Raw genomic sequence first — 14591 nt, 5'->3', positions numbered from 1 at the left:
TTAAGTCAAAATCAAGTTCGAACTCCTCAGTAAAAGTACAATAGAAACCCTTTATTTTAAGAATCGGATCGCAATTTACCATGGGCAAAACAATCATTTTACATTAAATCAAAGAGTAAACAAATCATTCTGTTAAAAATTTCATCCATTTCTACTCTTAAAATCTGATCACTGTACGTCAAAATGAGATGCATGCAACTAATTTGCCCATTTTTAAGCAAAGAGAGCAAAATACAATATAACTCTTAATAAAAAGGCATCCATGGTACTTTTACCCAAACTCCTCACAATTCGATCATACCCCCAAGTGAATCCAACAAACATTTGCCAACCAAAAAGAAAATCCAGCCATTAACACAGGGATGAGATTACAAACAGTAAAAATTCTGCTCTATTTAAGTCATCAGTTCATATATTTGGAAGCAAACAGGGAGACCCAAACTTCAAACAGGCGAGCATTGGCTTTAACCCACCCATTTATTCATCAAACTAAAGAGGGAAAAAAAAAGCTAAAAATACAACACAAATGCCCTTCATACATAGAAGATTACAAACATGTATATATATATAACTACTCTGCTATCATACGTACATATGTTGATCATACGTACATGCAGTATGAGAATATGACCTTCGGTAAAACTTTAAAAAAATCTAATCATACTCGAGTTCGTGTAACATAGTTTTTCAGATCATATCAATATCCGACACTAAAACCTGAGTTTGAGCATAGTTTTTCAGATCATATCAATATCCGACACTAAAACCTGAGTTTGAGTATCATTGGTTTTTTTCACCTCCTATGAGGATTATGCAATGATTTTTGAGATCCCTCAAAGAGATCCAACAAGTAATCTTGCATTTCTTCAGCATTGTACCTGATATGTTTCTCACCGATGTGGTACATTTGTCTTCCAACGAATGTCCGATATGCTTGGATCACTTTCAGTGACGTAGAAATCCGTAAATCTTCTCGGAGCTGAACGTCCGGGATAAGCCATGCCGTTTGCGTTCTATAGACTTCTTCGAAAGCAACGTAAAAGCTCCGCAATCTTTCCTTGAGAAGAGTCCTTGAGATTGAGCTGTTGCTGGAATTGCTCTCGTCTTTCAGGAATGAAAGAATAGTACTCCATGTAGCTCTCTCGTAGTCCATCGCGTGTTGCTGGAATTTCCAGTTGTGTTTTCGGATCCATTTGTCTCCGAATATAACCCGGAGTTCTGAATTTTTAACCTTTTGAGCCATGTAATGGATGTTGTTCATCAAAAAGAAGTGTTGCAAGGAAGCATCCCTATATAATTTGGATTTCTCATGGAGGTTGGCTTCTAGGATTGAAGTGAGTGACTGCAAATGCAGTGTCATTGCTGAAACACCGCCTGAGAAATCATTACTCGTACTTTCGTCCTCCGTGCTGGGACTCGAGTCTGGGGATAACAGCACCGGCACAGATCTGTCGTTCTTGAGGAGTAGATTTAGGGTATCTTTATAGTCTACAAGAAGCCTTAGGTAATTCATAACATATCGGGTCAGATGGTGAATTCCCCCTCCTGCAAAAGGGTTCGTTGATGTGTTCGTTGCGACAGCGTTCTTGAATTCAACCAACGTTGCCCTTACGGAATCAGCCAATCTCTTCAAAACTTCGTGGTACTCAACTTTAACGGAAGAACCAGCTTCATCTGGAAACAGAGCATCAATGTCCAGAAGAAGATCTGCAAGCACCTCATACATGTCCAAAAATCGAACTAGCTTTTCAGGTTGATGAGGGCCAATCGAGATGGCCTCAGCAAAGTTTAGAAGCTGTAACATTGGAGCCTTTGCAGCCTCGACGAAACAAACAAAATTAGCCAATCCTGACTCCGAAAAAATCTGGTCGCAGAGCCATTTCTCGCTGGCGAGATAGCGCCGGACAAAGACCTTCATAGCTCGAACCCATCTCTTGATTTTCGAATTCAAGGTACCCCACTCCATCTTCAGCACATCTTCAATGCTAAATTTCTCGATCTCCAGATCGAAAAGGCACTCATCCAATGCATCCTTTCGAACTATGACATACGCTTGGCGACACTCATGATCATAATTCGACATGAACATTGAATTGGCAATGCATTTGAGGTCATGAATCACATCAGGATGAACCAAATCGATGATACACTCCTCTGATGTTCGGCTGACACTATCCCTACGTGCTGAATCCTCAAAAGACTCATCCCCGAACGAAACCATCGATCCCACGTCAACACCATCATCCTCGCTCGATCGAAACGACATGTGCTCAGGCTCAAACGGTTGTCTATGCTGAACAAGCAAGTACTTAAACTCTTCCTCAAGCCTTTGCATTGCCAATTGAAGAACATCATGAGCCCTACGCAACAACTCTTTCTCGTCTTCGCCATTCAAGCACTGATTCTCCAATCCTTGGATCAATTTCCGAGCCTCATCGACAGCACTCAGATATTCAAAAGCTTCATCAGGGCCTGAATCCCAAATCATTGACTCATCAGTCTCCCAGCTCATAATCTTTTCCTCAACAACACTCAAATGTTCTTCAATCCCAGATTTCAATCCCTCAACACCTTCATCATCAATTGTAGCCATAGTAGATAATTGACTACCAAGATCTGCTAGGATCTTTTTCACATCTTTTGTAAGATTCTTATTTGAACCCAATGCTCTCACAATATGTTTTGCAGCAGCAATCAGATTTTCCTCTCCCTCTAATTGTGGAGCCACTGATTCACAATCCCCCATGGATAAGAAACCCTAACTTTTCCCCTAATTCAAACAAAAAACAATGATATGAACCCTCCCCAAATTGCTCAATTAGAAACTACCCATATGATTGAAAACCCACCACTAATCCAATGGCTAGACTAGAAGTTGAAGCTATCTAATCTATGAAATGATAAAAATGGAAACTTAAAAGAAAGTAATCACAGTAGATCAAACTTGATCTAAGAAATAAGGCCAGAACAAGTAAAAATCAAAGAAACCCAGTTTTTTGAAAGGCTCAAAACACAAGATTCAAACACAAAGAAGCTGAAGATATATATATATATACATATATATAAAATAAAAAGTACCAAAGAGTGAGAGAGAGGGAGCTCTTTTTATAGCAGAATGAGTCAAATGGAGAATCAAGTATTTTCTAGAGTACGGAAAGTACAAAAAGAAGATAAAACAGAAACGAACCTTAAATTTGGAGGTTTGAGTAGATTTTATTTTAAAGGAAATTGCAGCTTTAGTTAGAAGTTGGTAAGCTGGTTTTTTGGGTGTTGGGAGACTGCTAACATTTTCAAGTCTTTGATTACAGCTGTTGTGTTTTCTTGCTTTGACTAGTTTTGTGTACGCGGAACTAAACCCCAATTTCTTATTATATTATCTAATCCCGCCATCCATTTTTGCCTTTGACTTTTAATTTTTTTAGAAAATGATTCCAATTTAATTTAATTGTTTTATTTTATTTATTTTATCTCTTATTTTGAAGCAAATAAGAATTTTCTTTTAAGGGTAGACTTAAAACTTAATATATATATATATATATATATATACCTTAAACCCAATTTTTCAAAAAAAAAAATCTAACTCTAATGAATTGGGTTGGGTCAGAACTAGAGGTGCTCATGGGCCGGGCTGGGTTCGGGCCCATAAAAAATTCGCCTCGGGCCCGGCCCGGCCCGAAATATGGGCCTAAGATTTTGCCCAGGCCCGGCCTGGGAAAAAAATCATAAGCCAGCCCGCCCGACCCGGCCCATATTTATTTTAAAAATTTTAAAATTAAAAAAATATTTTAAAAATATTTTAAAATTAAAAAATTAAAAAAGTATTTTAAAATATTTTAAATTTAAAATATTTTAAAATTTAAAAAATTTAAAAAGTATGTAAAAATATTTTAAAATTAAAAAAATATATTTATTATATCGGGCGGGCGGGCAGGCAAGCCCGGCCAAAAAGTGGTGCCCAGGTCCGCCCGCTTTCTAAACGGGCCTCATTTTTTGCCCAAGCCCATATTTCGGCCTATATTTTACCCAAACCTCCCATATTTCAAAGTGGTTCGTCGGGTAGGCCGGGTCGCCCAACCCATGAGCACCTCTAGTCGAACCCATCAAAATTTTGATGTTTTTGCAATCTTTATATATAAATATAAAAAGAATGTATCTAGATTATTATTAAATTACTTTTTCATTATAATATTGTGGCTTTAGAAATTTCTAAGATAAAATGACAAAAGCAATTTGAAAATAACTAAAAAATTAATGAAAAGTGCACTCAATTGAATCATGATTTGTATCTAATTAACGGTCAGTTTACCATTGAGATTGAAAATACTTTTGAAAAGTGTTGTAAAAAATAAATTTTAAAAATTCAATAGTGTTTATTATTACTGTCAAAAATATTTTTAAGAAGATAAAATGACAATTTTAAACATAATGTTGTAAAGTGAAAGGTTTAATGGAGGATAAAAAATAATTTCATTAAAATCACTTTTTCAAAAGCCAAAAGCTAAAAATTTTAGATTTTTGTTTGGGTTAAAATCAATATTTGGTTTAAAAGCTACTTTTTTTTATCAATTTTTTTTAGTTTGAAAAATGTTTTTCAACGTCAATGGTAAACAAAGTCTAAGTCATTGAATGGGTTTTTCCATTGAAGCGCTTGACAATAGTTAAGTGCTGACATGGAAAAAGATGATGATGTAGCAAGCTGACATGTTAAAATGATGATTTGGATAGCTTAATTGATTATTTATTATTTTACGTTAGCTTAATTAATATTTTTATTATTTATTATTTAAGTAAAAAGTTATTAAAATTTAAAAAGAAATCTAATTTTAAAAATATAAATTATAAAAATCATTAAAATTTTGTTAGAAAATTATAAATAATTATAAAAATTAAAATGTAATAGAAAAATTACAGATTTTTTAAATGTTATAAAAATTATAATAATATTATAATACTTTTTAGAAAAATATTGAAACATCATCAATATTATAAATTATCATAAAAATAGTATAAAATTTTAGAAATCATTAAAATTACAAAAATAAATTATAAAACATTATTAAAAATTATAGAAAAAATTATTATTTTGTTAGTTTGGAGTCTTTGGTTTTGGCAACAAGAAAATGGGGAAATAACAGTATGATGATTAGACTAATATGAGGGTGTCAAGTGAGAGGTTTGAATGGCGAGGAGTTCAATGTTTGATGGCTTAAGGTGAGTGATGGATAGATGTGTTCATGGGCCGATTCGATTTACTATTCAAAAATAATATATATATAACAATAAGTTTATATTAATATTTTATATATTTTATAATTAAATTTAAATAAAAATATTTTATCATTTTTAAATAGTGAAATGAATCATTTTGTCATGCTAGGTATAGTGGCGCTCAAGTTTAAATTTTTTTTTGAAATCGAGCCTAAGCTTAGCCTTGCGCATAAATACCTCTAATGATGAATAATGTTTTAGTTGAGAAAGGATGGTACAAGAGAGCTGATAAAGATGGATTGGTATATAATATAAGATAATGTGTATATATTATACAATTAAAATGCATTTAAATGGGATTTCAATAAGTTTATGGAATTTGAAAATTATAATTATTTAATTTTTATACAATATATTAAAGTTTTAATTTTTATTAATTTTTATATTTTTAATTAAATAATAATTCAAGCTAGTGGATTACTAAATCCTATATTTATGAATAGAATTAGTTGGTTTAAATATACCAAAAATCTCTATATTCTTTTGAAATTTAAGATACAGTATTTGTAGTTTAATTTTGACATATGGAATTTTGTACACTTTTCTATCTAAATTCTTGGCCTCTTCATCCAGTTTTCCCATTAGTATGTTGGCATAACAACTAAAAAAAAAATCCCCATAGAAGACACAAGTTTGAGTATTGAAGATTATATTGTTGGTAGAGGCAGTCACGAACTTTAAGTATGGACCGTAAAATAAATATGGAGAATACAAAGAGAATTGCAAAAAAAGGCTAAATAACTTTTAGTCTTCAACGTTTATAATTTTTCTCAATTTAGTCCTTACTCTTTAAAAATACATAAAAATAGGATAAATATATTCAATAAAAATGCTAAAAATTTAAAAGTTATACTTTTTTTAATTTCCAAAAATATGAAAAATTCAAAATAGATTAAAAATATAAAAAGTTTCAAAATTTTAGAAAAATATGTTATTTACTCTTAAAATGATAATAAAATCTTCAAGTAATTTATTAATTTCGCTTAAACCAATTATATCACAAAGATATTTTTATATTCAAATGTTATTTTTATAAGTCAGTTTACTAACTCATTTTATTAAAAAAATTCTCACTTAGATTAATTGATAATCTAAAATTTTAGAAAACCCTAATTAGAAATAAAAATTCAAAATGTTTGCTTTGTTAGAGGAGATTATCTTGCTCATATTTCTTTCTATAAATAGACATCATTCTCCTTAGTGGTTATTTATACTATTAATAAAATTCTTGATTGAGTTGGTGTCACGAGTCAATCGGACACCAACTCTGTTAGGGAAATTACAAAAAGAATTTTTGTATTTAAAATAAGTTATATTATTTGAGGGTAATTTAGTTTTTTAATTTAAAAATAATAATATACATTTGGTGGGATTTGAATCCATACTAATTACATTGGAAAGCTCTATTTTAATTTTATTATGCACACTCTATTATCTCCATCAATTGTACATATTGATAATGTTGTTGATTGAGTTGGTGTCACAAGTTAACTGACACCAACTTAGGATTATTTAGTATTCTTAATCGATGTATTTTGTATTTAAATTTTGTTTTACTCACAATTTAATATATTTTTACATTAATATCGTAAATATTTCATGTGTTGTTACTAATTAGTTTTAAATCATATGTTTCATTATTTAGTGTATGTTATTTTGAACACATCTCTATATTCTAAATATGTGCTTTCCACACGTATACACATAAAATAGATTTTCTAGTATTATTTGTATGCATGATTAATGGATTTATCATAATACAATTTATAAATATAATTTATATGTAACAAAATTAAAGAGTCTAAAGCAAAAATAAAAAATAAAATGTTTGCTCCTTGAAAAGAAAATAGTGAAAGGAAATTAGCAATATGAATCATTTGATAGATATAATGATAAATTTAGTCCTAATATTTATTTTTTTGTCAATTTTCTTAACTTTTAAACTAAATTTAACCCGATTTTTAAAAGGAGTAGAATTTGACTATCAACCTTTCAAAAAAAAAAAGGCCAAATTATTGCTTTTTAGTAGAAATATGAACTAAAACATTAAACTTTTAAGTATGGCAGCTTGCATGTCAATCCACAGGTACTTCATTTTTTTTTTAATTTTTATGAACTTTTTATAGCTCTTATGAATTTCTATCTTTTTTTTTAAAAAAAATTTTGAATATGTTGACTCGAACCTACAGTCAATAATTGCTTAAGAAAAACAAAGTGCGCAAGTGGTGACCCAAGTAGTAGCAAAAATGGGTACTTCAAATGGTACCGTGATAAACAACAGAAAATTAGAACACACAAGCATTATCTATGCAGTTCAGTTTTCTTATGTCTACGGAGTCTAACTTAATGAGTAAATCCATTATTTTTAATCCAATCCATTATTTTTATACCTAAAGACCTAGATCACTCACTTCTAAGTTCTCCCCCTGTGAACTTAGATTGTAAAACCATGTAACAAACTTGTTTTACACTCTCAAATACAAGTTCCTCAATGAACATATAAATGCTATCAACTCTCCTTAGTTCTAACTAGCACAAACCTCTAATATATAAGAGTTCAAGACTTGCTAATATAAAAATCAATTATAATCATGATCCCATAAAAATAGCCTCGTAAAATGGCTTTACAATATTCTCATAAAGTCTAAATCAAAGCTCACCAAGATAAGATTTCAATACAATCCTGATTTAATCTTCTTATTTCTAGGGATTCAATTGTTTGATCTGATTTAATCTAATCTTTAAATATTTGTTCCTTCACAAGAAGGATCTTGTGGTCACTTCCATTGGCACATCAGGCCACATACCTCAACAGAATTTTTTTATAATTTTTAAATTATTTGTTCATGTGGTATATAAAATAGTTTCATATCAATATATTTTGAAAAAAATATAATATATTTAAATTTAATTGAATTGATTCAATGTATTATTTAAAAATATTTTAATGCTAATGTTTTATATATTTATAATTAAATTTAAATAAAATATTTTTGATATATAATTAATTCAAATTAAATTTAAAAAGTATTTATTTAAATATAATTTAATATAGATTGAATACATAATTCAAAGTTTTGAGATTTTATTATCGTTGAATGGATAAATAACACATTTTTTTATTCATGGAACTTTTATTCTTTTATTTTATTAAAATGATTTTTAGATTTTTATTTTTAATTTAAAGAAAATTTTAAGTTCATAATTTTGAAAATTTTAAGAACTTATAGTTGTTTAAAATATTTTGGATTCTTTATTGAAATTAGGGATAATGTCATATTTAGTGCATATACTTTTATAAAAGTTCAATATGATACATGTAATTTGAAAATATTTAATGTAATACCTAAACTATCAAATGTATTTTATTATGGTACTTATACTTTCATAAAATGTCCAATTTAGTATCTATATATTGCACATTTTCAAAGTATTTGCTGATAAGATGAAATGTCACATCTACATGAGATACATGCGGCATAGCACGTGCCGTGTGGTTACTTTGTCAATCATGTCACTACTTAACAATAGAAATGGATAGAGTTTTTAACGAAAAGATCAATTTGCTCTTTGATTTAATATAAAAAAACTAACTTATCCATTTTTTGAGTAAGACAAAATGGAACCCGATTTTTTGCACAACAGGGTTTGTGATATTTTTACTACCTAAATTCAGAAATTTATTTTAAATCTCAACGGATAGTGGAAATTTGGGCGTTAGAATCCCACTTCCCTTCAAAAGAAAAAGTCTTCCGATGCACACATAAAATTCACTCCAAATATTTTAAATTTACATCAACCCTCGCTCAATTTTGAAGGTTTGTTAATAATCATACTTATTTTGCAGTGGAGAAAGTAATGGGAAACCCTAATTTCAACTGTTCAATCCAATCTGAAAATGCTGAATTGAAGAAAATTGATGAGAAAGTTCTTCAAGAATCTGGCAATGATTTACCAAAAACATGCACCCCCCGTCGGCTTAATCTCCCCAACGCTTTCAATTTCCCTGAAAGGTAAGTAGTAAGTTGTAACTTTTTACCATTAAAAAGATTTTTTAAAAAAATCTAATTAGGGTTTATGCTGCCAACCATGAATTTGTAACATAGAATTCTCAATTTTTTTTTTATTTGTTTAAGGTATAGAAGTCCAACAGATTCAGTGGTGTCGCCTGTTCCACGAGGTCTTCTTGCAAGAAACAGGAAAGCTGGCGGTTCTCTCTTGCCACCTAGTATTAATCATACCAAGGTTAATTCTAATGTTTAATGAACATTGTGTTCTGCTTCTCAGAAACCTCTTTTTTTAGGAAAAAAAAAATCCTTCATGTTCTTTGAGTTTAGACAGCAATAATCATAAAAAAAAAAGAAAAAAGAGTTTTATATGGGTAAAAGTACATGGAGACCCCTGTACTAATGGTCCGATTGTTTCTTGTCCCTTCTACTAAAAAATGGATAAATTAGTTCATGTATGTTAGATCAAAGAGCAAACTAATCATTTTGTTAAAAATTTCATCCAATTCTACGGTTAAAAATTAGTTCATGTGCATCAGAATGAGCTACACATGACACACCAGTTTTTTTACTGTAAAAATAGATAAAATTTTTAATAAAAAAAAGACCGATTTGCTATTTGATCTCACGTACAGTGATTAATTTGTACATTTTTTTAAATAAAAAGAGCAAAAATACAATCTAACTCTTAATACAAGAACCTCCAAAATACTTTTACCATTTTATATGCTATATGAATGTTAGATTGAATATATCAGTTTTCTCCTGTCAATGTTTCAGATTCATGAATTGCGAGTAGAAGAAATAGGTCTTTTTTCAGAGTTGAAGAAGTGATTTGTGGTATAGATTGAAAAAGCAAAAATCATGTAGATTATTAAACCTCTTCCGTTGTATTTCTTTTGATCCATTTTCTTGTAGTTTTTGAAATGTAATTTGAACATATTTGTTTCATGCGAGACTATCGGAATTGGTGAAAGTACCGTGAATGTCTTTTATTAAAAGTCAAATTGTATTTTGTCCCTTTTATTCTAAAAATGAGTAAATTAATCATTATACGTTAGATTAAAGAGCAAACTGATCATTTTTATTAAAATTTTTATCCATTTCTACCATTAAAAACTAGCGTGACTGAAAAGAATAATAAAACATTTACATGTGACATGTCATGTGTACCTCATGCTGACGTACATGAATTAGTTTTTAACAATAAAAATAGATGAAATTTTTAACAAAAGAATTAGTTTGCTCTTTGATCTAACATATAATGATTAATTTGCTCATTTTTTGAGTAGAGGAAGTAAAATACAATCCGACTCCTAATACAAGGTCCTCCATGATACTTTTACGGTCACTGTCTGAAAATAGAACAATAGAAGGAATCGTAGATGCTGCACGAAAAAACTAGGCCAAACCTGAGATTCGTAAATGGTGCTAGGATCAAGTTGCCCATCATCACTTCTTAAAAATGATTGCACGAACAAACTAGGCTAAAATCCTATATTCGATAAATATGCATTCAATGGCGTCTGAGAATCAAGTTGCTCACTCATCATCTTTATTCCGAAGAGAGCAACACTTGATGAGCTAACTAAGCAAAGCTATAGATTCAATAAATATGAATTTAATGGTGTTAGTACTAACCTACCATTCTACTATGGCAAATGCATTTAATAGTGTATGCCTTTAAATGGCAAGCTTTGAATTTATCACTGAAAATATGTGTAGCTTTCTATTAACAAGAATAATAGTAGTAATTTACATAATTGCTAGACTGTAAAGACTTATGATTGCTCTTCTCACTCTAGTCGAACTTCATACCATTGAATCGAACCAACATCTCCATCTATTTCCAGTTCACAAACAGACCTTACTAAGTAAGAAACAGCATCATCAATGGCCTCGAATCTTGCAAGGTCCAGTGGAAGGTTCTTACCAGGCCAATTTTCGAGCCACCCCTTTAACTTGGCTTTCAACTCTTCTTCGCTGACAAACTTCTCATCTTCTCCGGGTTCTAATAGAACATAGGTTTCAGTCCTTGAATATGCTGCCCTTCTCCTCCGGGTTGCACAAACCTAACAAAAAATAAATCAAGTAAAGATACCTAGGGACTGGAAAGAAAGAAGCAGTAAGAAGGCAAGTCTTAAGAGATTCAGGTGCTGCCTCTTAATCACACTTAATTACCGTGATGACATTTACGAACATATACTAGAGAAGCTTTGAAGTGACAGTCTTAAAATGAAAATTCGCAAGAAGAATTGTTTACCTTCACTGCATTGCGATGCTGACTCCCAATTTTAAGATGTTTCACATGAACAGTACTAAAATTCTCGGATCTGCATACTGGACTCGCTTGAACAAATGGTGTTAGAGTGTAACTTGATAAGAAATTACCTGCAAAAAAGGGGACATTATGATATCATTAGCTTCATAATATAACCGTATCTCGTACAACAGAAGTCATACTCTTTGCCATCTGATTATCTATAGGAAGATTGTTTGTTCCGGATAAGATTTAATGGTTATTTAGACAATTTTCAGGTCAACAATTTATGGACGTAATAATAATCATCATAATAGCAAACAAATCAGTAAAGTCCATATCGGTTCCACAGATGGCTAGCTCACCAGTTCCCACTGCCTATACTTTTGTTCTTTTTGCCCTATGTAGAGTCCAACTACATTGAAAAAAGTTGACACCGCAATAACTGAACAGTTGACTCAAATTGTAGCTAATTTATTGTTAATAATGAGTTCAAACTCCAATTTACGGGTTACATCATGTCATACCAAGCTACAAAATGCGAGAATCCAACGCTATAAGCAGACAGTTTCATACTACATTCTGAGCCTTTAACCAAATGGCAAATAGTATGGCGAAAACTCAATATCAACAGGGATATTATACAGGCTTCTGATAACAGAAGAGAGTAAAATGACAGATAGATCCTCAAGATGATCCTCAGCCAGAGCTTCATAATGAGAGATACGAATTCTCTCCATCAGGCTTCCCTATTTCGGGATTTCCATAAAGTAAGCAGGTGTCAAGGTTGTAATGAGTAGCTCGAGGGCAGTTAACAAGCAGTAAAACCATCATCTTCACCAGGAAACAAAGTACCATCTCTGAGGGGTATGCACCCAACATCCTTTATATGATCTACTAGTATGATGGTTACTTCAGCTATCTTTTCTATCTGAGCATGGCCCTCGCCTTTCGCCACAAACTCATGTCGTACATTCCTCACATCAATCCAACTATAAGCAGCTTCTTTTCTTAGACCTCTCTCCTCCATGAGCCTTCTCACTGCTCGGGAATCTTCCCATTTTCTAGCAGCCGCATAGACATTCGATAACATTACATATCTGGCAGCATTGTTTGGTTCCAGTTCAAACAGAGCCTCCGCTGCCTGCCTAGCAATAGCCAAGTTACCATGGACACGACAAGCACCCAAAAGCGCACCCCACATGCCTACACGATTCGGTCCATTAGGAGTTCTCTTAATCATATTCATTGCCTCCTCAAGGTTGTTTTTCCTTCCAAGCAAATCAATCAAGATTGCATAATGATCAGACCTCGGGGTCACTCCAAAACCCTTTTCCATTAGGTTCAAAATCCTCATTCCTTCAGTGACTAGACCAGCATGACTACAAGCTGATAATGCCCCAAGAAATGTTACATGATTAGGCCTTATGTTAGCTTTTATCATCATTCTGAACACATTCAGTGAGTCCTCTCCATGCCCATTTTGAGCAAGCCCGGTTATTAATGAGTTCCATGAAACAACATCCTTCTCATGTATCCTCTCAAACAGTAATTTAGCTGAGTTCATGTCTCCGCACTTACAGTACATGTCAATTAAAGCATTAAATATAAACTGATTCAGTAAATCATGTATACTGCCAACTCTGATTATGTGCGCATGGATCTGTTTACCTTTTTCAATAAGTGCTAAATCCGCACAAACGCTTAAAACAGAAACAAACGTGTAAGCATTTGGCTGCACTCCTTCCTCCAACATCTGCCGAAAGAGATTCAACGCTTCATTTCCACAACTATTTTCTGCAAAACCCGTGATTAAACTAGTCCAAGATACTGTGTTCTTAACAGGCATTTCCTTAAAAATCCGAATAGCATCCTCCAGTCTAGACACTTTAGCATAAGCAACCACCATAGAAGTCCATGAAACAACATCCCTTTCACTCATTCGATTAAAAATCCTATGAGCACTATCCACTTCCCCACATTTCCCATAAGCATCAATCAAAGCATTATAAACAATCAAATTCAAATCCAAACCATAAACTACCATAAAGCCATGAACTTGACACAAAAATCTCAATGCACCTAAGCTACCACAAGCGCCAACAACACCAACACCCGTACAGCTATCAATAATCATACTTTCCTTTAGCATTTTTTTGAATACGAGTACCGATTCCTTATAAAACCCATGCTGGGAAAACCCAGAAATCAGTGAATTATAACTAACAAGATTTCTCCTTGGCATTTGATCAAACAACTTACAAGCACTATCAAAGTGCCCATTTTGTGAATACCCAGAAATAAGGATGTTCCAAGAATGACTGTTTTTCACATGAAGTTCATCAAAGGCCTTTTGGGCACTTTTTATTTCATTGAATTTTGAGTACATGGCTATAAGATGGTTGGTTATAAAGGGTCTAAGAGTTAAAGCTTTTTTGATAAACTGTGAATGCAAAAGTAAGCCTAGATTCAAGTTCTTGCTTTTTATGGATTTTGAGATAAGAAAAGTGAAAAAGTAATCAAGACCCAGATCTTCCTTCATTTTCTTTTTCTTTCTTGTTTTTGGGTTGTCTTCTAGCTGCTGAAATTCATGAATTTGGAAAGTACATTTACAGCTTAAAGATTAGTTCTTCCAGAAAAGCTTAAATGGCGAAAGCTTACAGTTATAGAGCTGATGAAACCCACTGTTGAACAGCTTTCTCTCCGTTGAAAAACCATTGCCCGCAAAACTCAGCATTTTTCCTTTCGCGGAAAATTCTTTTTGAAGTTTTTTCTATGCTTTGTATAACACATATTTTAGGTTTTGGAGATAAAAATTGTATGAATTTTGCTAATTTACATCTGTGATCCTCACTTTCTGGTATATTTCCTTAATTGCCCCACTTTTCTTTCCCAAGCACCGTTACTTTTATAAAGTAAAATTATATTATTTTGAGATTGTTTTGTTGTTTTTTATATTTTTACATAAAATTAATAAAACTCGTACATGATAAGATTTGAACTTAAATCACTATAATTTCTTTAGGTTTTATCTATTCACCAACTTGGTTATTTCT

At 31.9% G+C, this 14591-nt stretch overlaps 4 protein-coding genes across 5 annotated transcripts; 1 reads left to right on the top strand and 3 right to left on the bottom strand.

Moving 5' to 3' along the window:
• Nucleotides 1-363: 363 nt before the first annotated feature.
• LOC105798118 (exocyst complex component EXO70E2) lies at nucleotides 364-3338 on the bottom strand. Of its 2 annotated transcripts, none has more exons than XM_052620966.1 (2): nucleotides 3188-3338; nucleotides 364-2770 (listed from the first exon to the last, which is right to left on the bottom strand). In XM_052620966.1, the coding sequence occupies exon 2, from the start codon at nucleotides 2744-2746 to the stop codon at nucleotides 794-796; it is 1953 nt and encodes a 650-aa protein (XP_052476926.1). In that variant the 5' UTR covers nucleotides 2747-2770; nucleotides 3188-3338; the 3' UTR covers nucleotides 364-793. The 2 variants fall into 2 exon arrangements, with proteins under 2 accessions (XP_052476926.1, XP_012483492.2); XM_012628038.2 differs by having other exon boundaries at nucleotides 364-717; nucleotides 768-3337.
• A 5610-nt stretch (nucleotides 3339-8948) lies between these two features.
• Nucleotides 8949-10295, top strand: LOC105798117 (uncharacterized). The gene is made up of 3 exons (XM_012628037.2): nucleotides 8949-9281; nucleotides 9405-9513; nucleotides 10056-10295. Exons 1-3 carry the CDS (start codon nucleotides 9127-9129, stop codon nucleotides 10107-10109), a joined length of 318 nt encoding a protein of 105 aa, XP_012483491.1. The 5' UTR covers nucleotides 8949-9126; the 3' UTR covers nucleotides 10110-10295.
• A 682-nt stretch (nucleotides 10296-10977) lies between these two features.
• On the bottom strand, nucleotides 10978-14361 carry LOC105798116 (protein CHLORORESPIRATORY REDUCTION 7, chloroplastic). Its single transcript, XM_012628036.2, has 3 exons — nucleotides 14197-14361; nucleotides 11539-11666; nucleotides 10978-11347 (listed from the first exon to the last, which is right to left on the bottom strand). The coding sequence occupies exons 1-3, from the start codon at nucleotides 14270-14272 to the stop codon at nucleotides 11072-11074; spliced, it is 480 nt and encodes a 159-aa protein (XP_012483490.1). The 5' UTR covers nucleotides 14273-14361; the 3' UTR covers nucleotides 10978-11071.
• On the bottom strand, nucleotides 11673-14190 carry LOC105798115 (pentatricopeptide repeat-containing protein At2g21090). The gene has a single exon (XM_012628035.2). The coding sequence runs from the start codon at nucleotides 14075-14077 to the stop codon at nucleotides 12347-12349; it is 1731 nt and encodes a 576-aa protein (XP_012483489.1). The 5' UTR covers nucleotides 14078-14190; the 3' UTR covers nucleotides 11673-12346.
• Nucleotides 14362-14591: the final 230 nt, after the last annotated feature.

The sequence above is a fragment of the Gossypium raimondii genome, chromosome 9 (genome assembly GCF_025698545.1).
Source record: "Gossypium raimondii isolate GPD5lz chromosome 9, ASM2569854v1, whole genome shotgun sequence".
In the NCBI taxonomy this organism is placed as follows: Eukaryota; Viridiplantae; Streptophyta; class Magnoliopsida; order Malvales; family Malvaceae; genus Gossypium; species Gossypium raimondii.
The sequence above is the reverse complement of the archived record's forward strand: the minus strand, read 5'-3'. Positions and strand labels throughout refer to the sequence as shown.

Coding starts and splice junctions, on each gene's coding strand:
- LOC105798118 (XM_052620966.1), bottom strand. CDS start 2,746: ATGGGGGATTGTGAATCAGTGGCTCCACAATTAGAGGGAGAGGAAAAT.
- LOC105798117 (XM_012628037.2), top strand. CDS start 9,127: ATGGGAAACCCTAATTTCAACTGTTCAATCCAATCTGAAAATGCTGAA. Junction 9,282..9,404: donor GCTTTCAATTTCCCTGAAAG/GTAAGTAGTAAG, acceptor TATTTGTTTAAG/GTATAGAAGTCCAACAGATT. Junction 9,514..10,055: donor CTAGTATTAATCATACCAAG/GTTAATTCTAAT, acceptor TCAATGTTTCAG/ATTCATGAATTGCGAGTAGA.
- LOC105798115 (XM_012628035.2), bottom strand. CDS start 14,077: ATGAAGGAAGATCTGGGTCTTGATTACTTTTTCACTTTTCTTATCTCA.
- LOC105798116 (XM_012628036.2), bottom strand. CDS start 14,272: ATGCTGAGTTTTGCGGGCAATGGTTTTTCAACGGAGAGAAAGCTGTTC. Junction 11,667..14,196: donor GTTTCATCAGCTCTATAACT/GTAAGCTTTCGC, acceptor CCTTTTTTGCAG/GTAATTTCTTATCAAGTTAC. Junction 11,348..11,538: donor AGCATCGCAATGCAGTGAAG/GTAAACAATTCT, acceptor ATTTTTTGTTAG/GTTTGTGCAACCCGGAGGAG.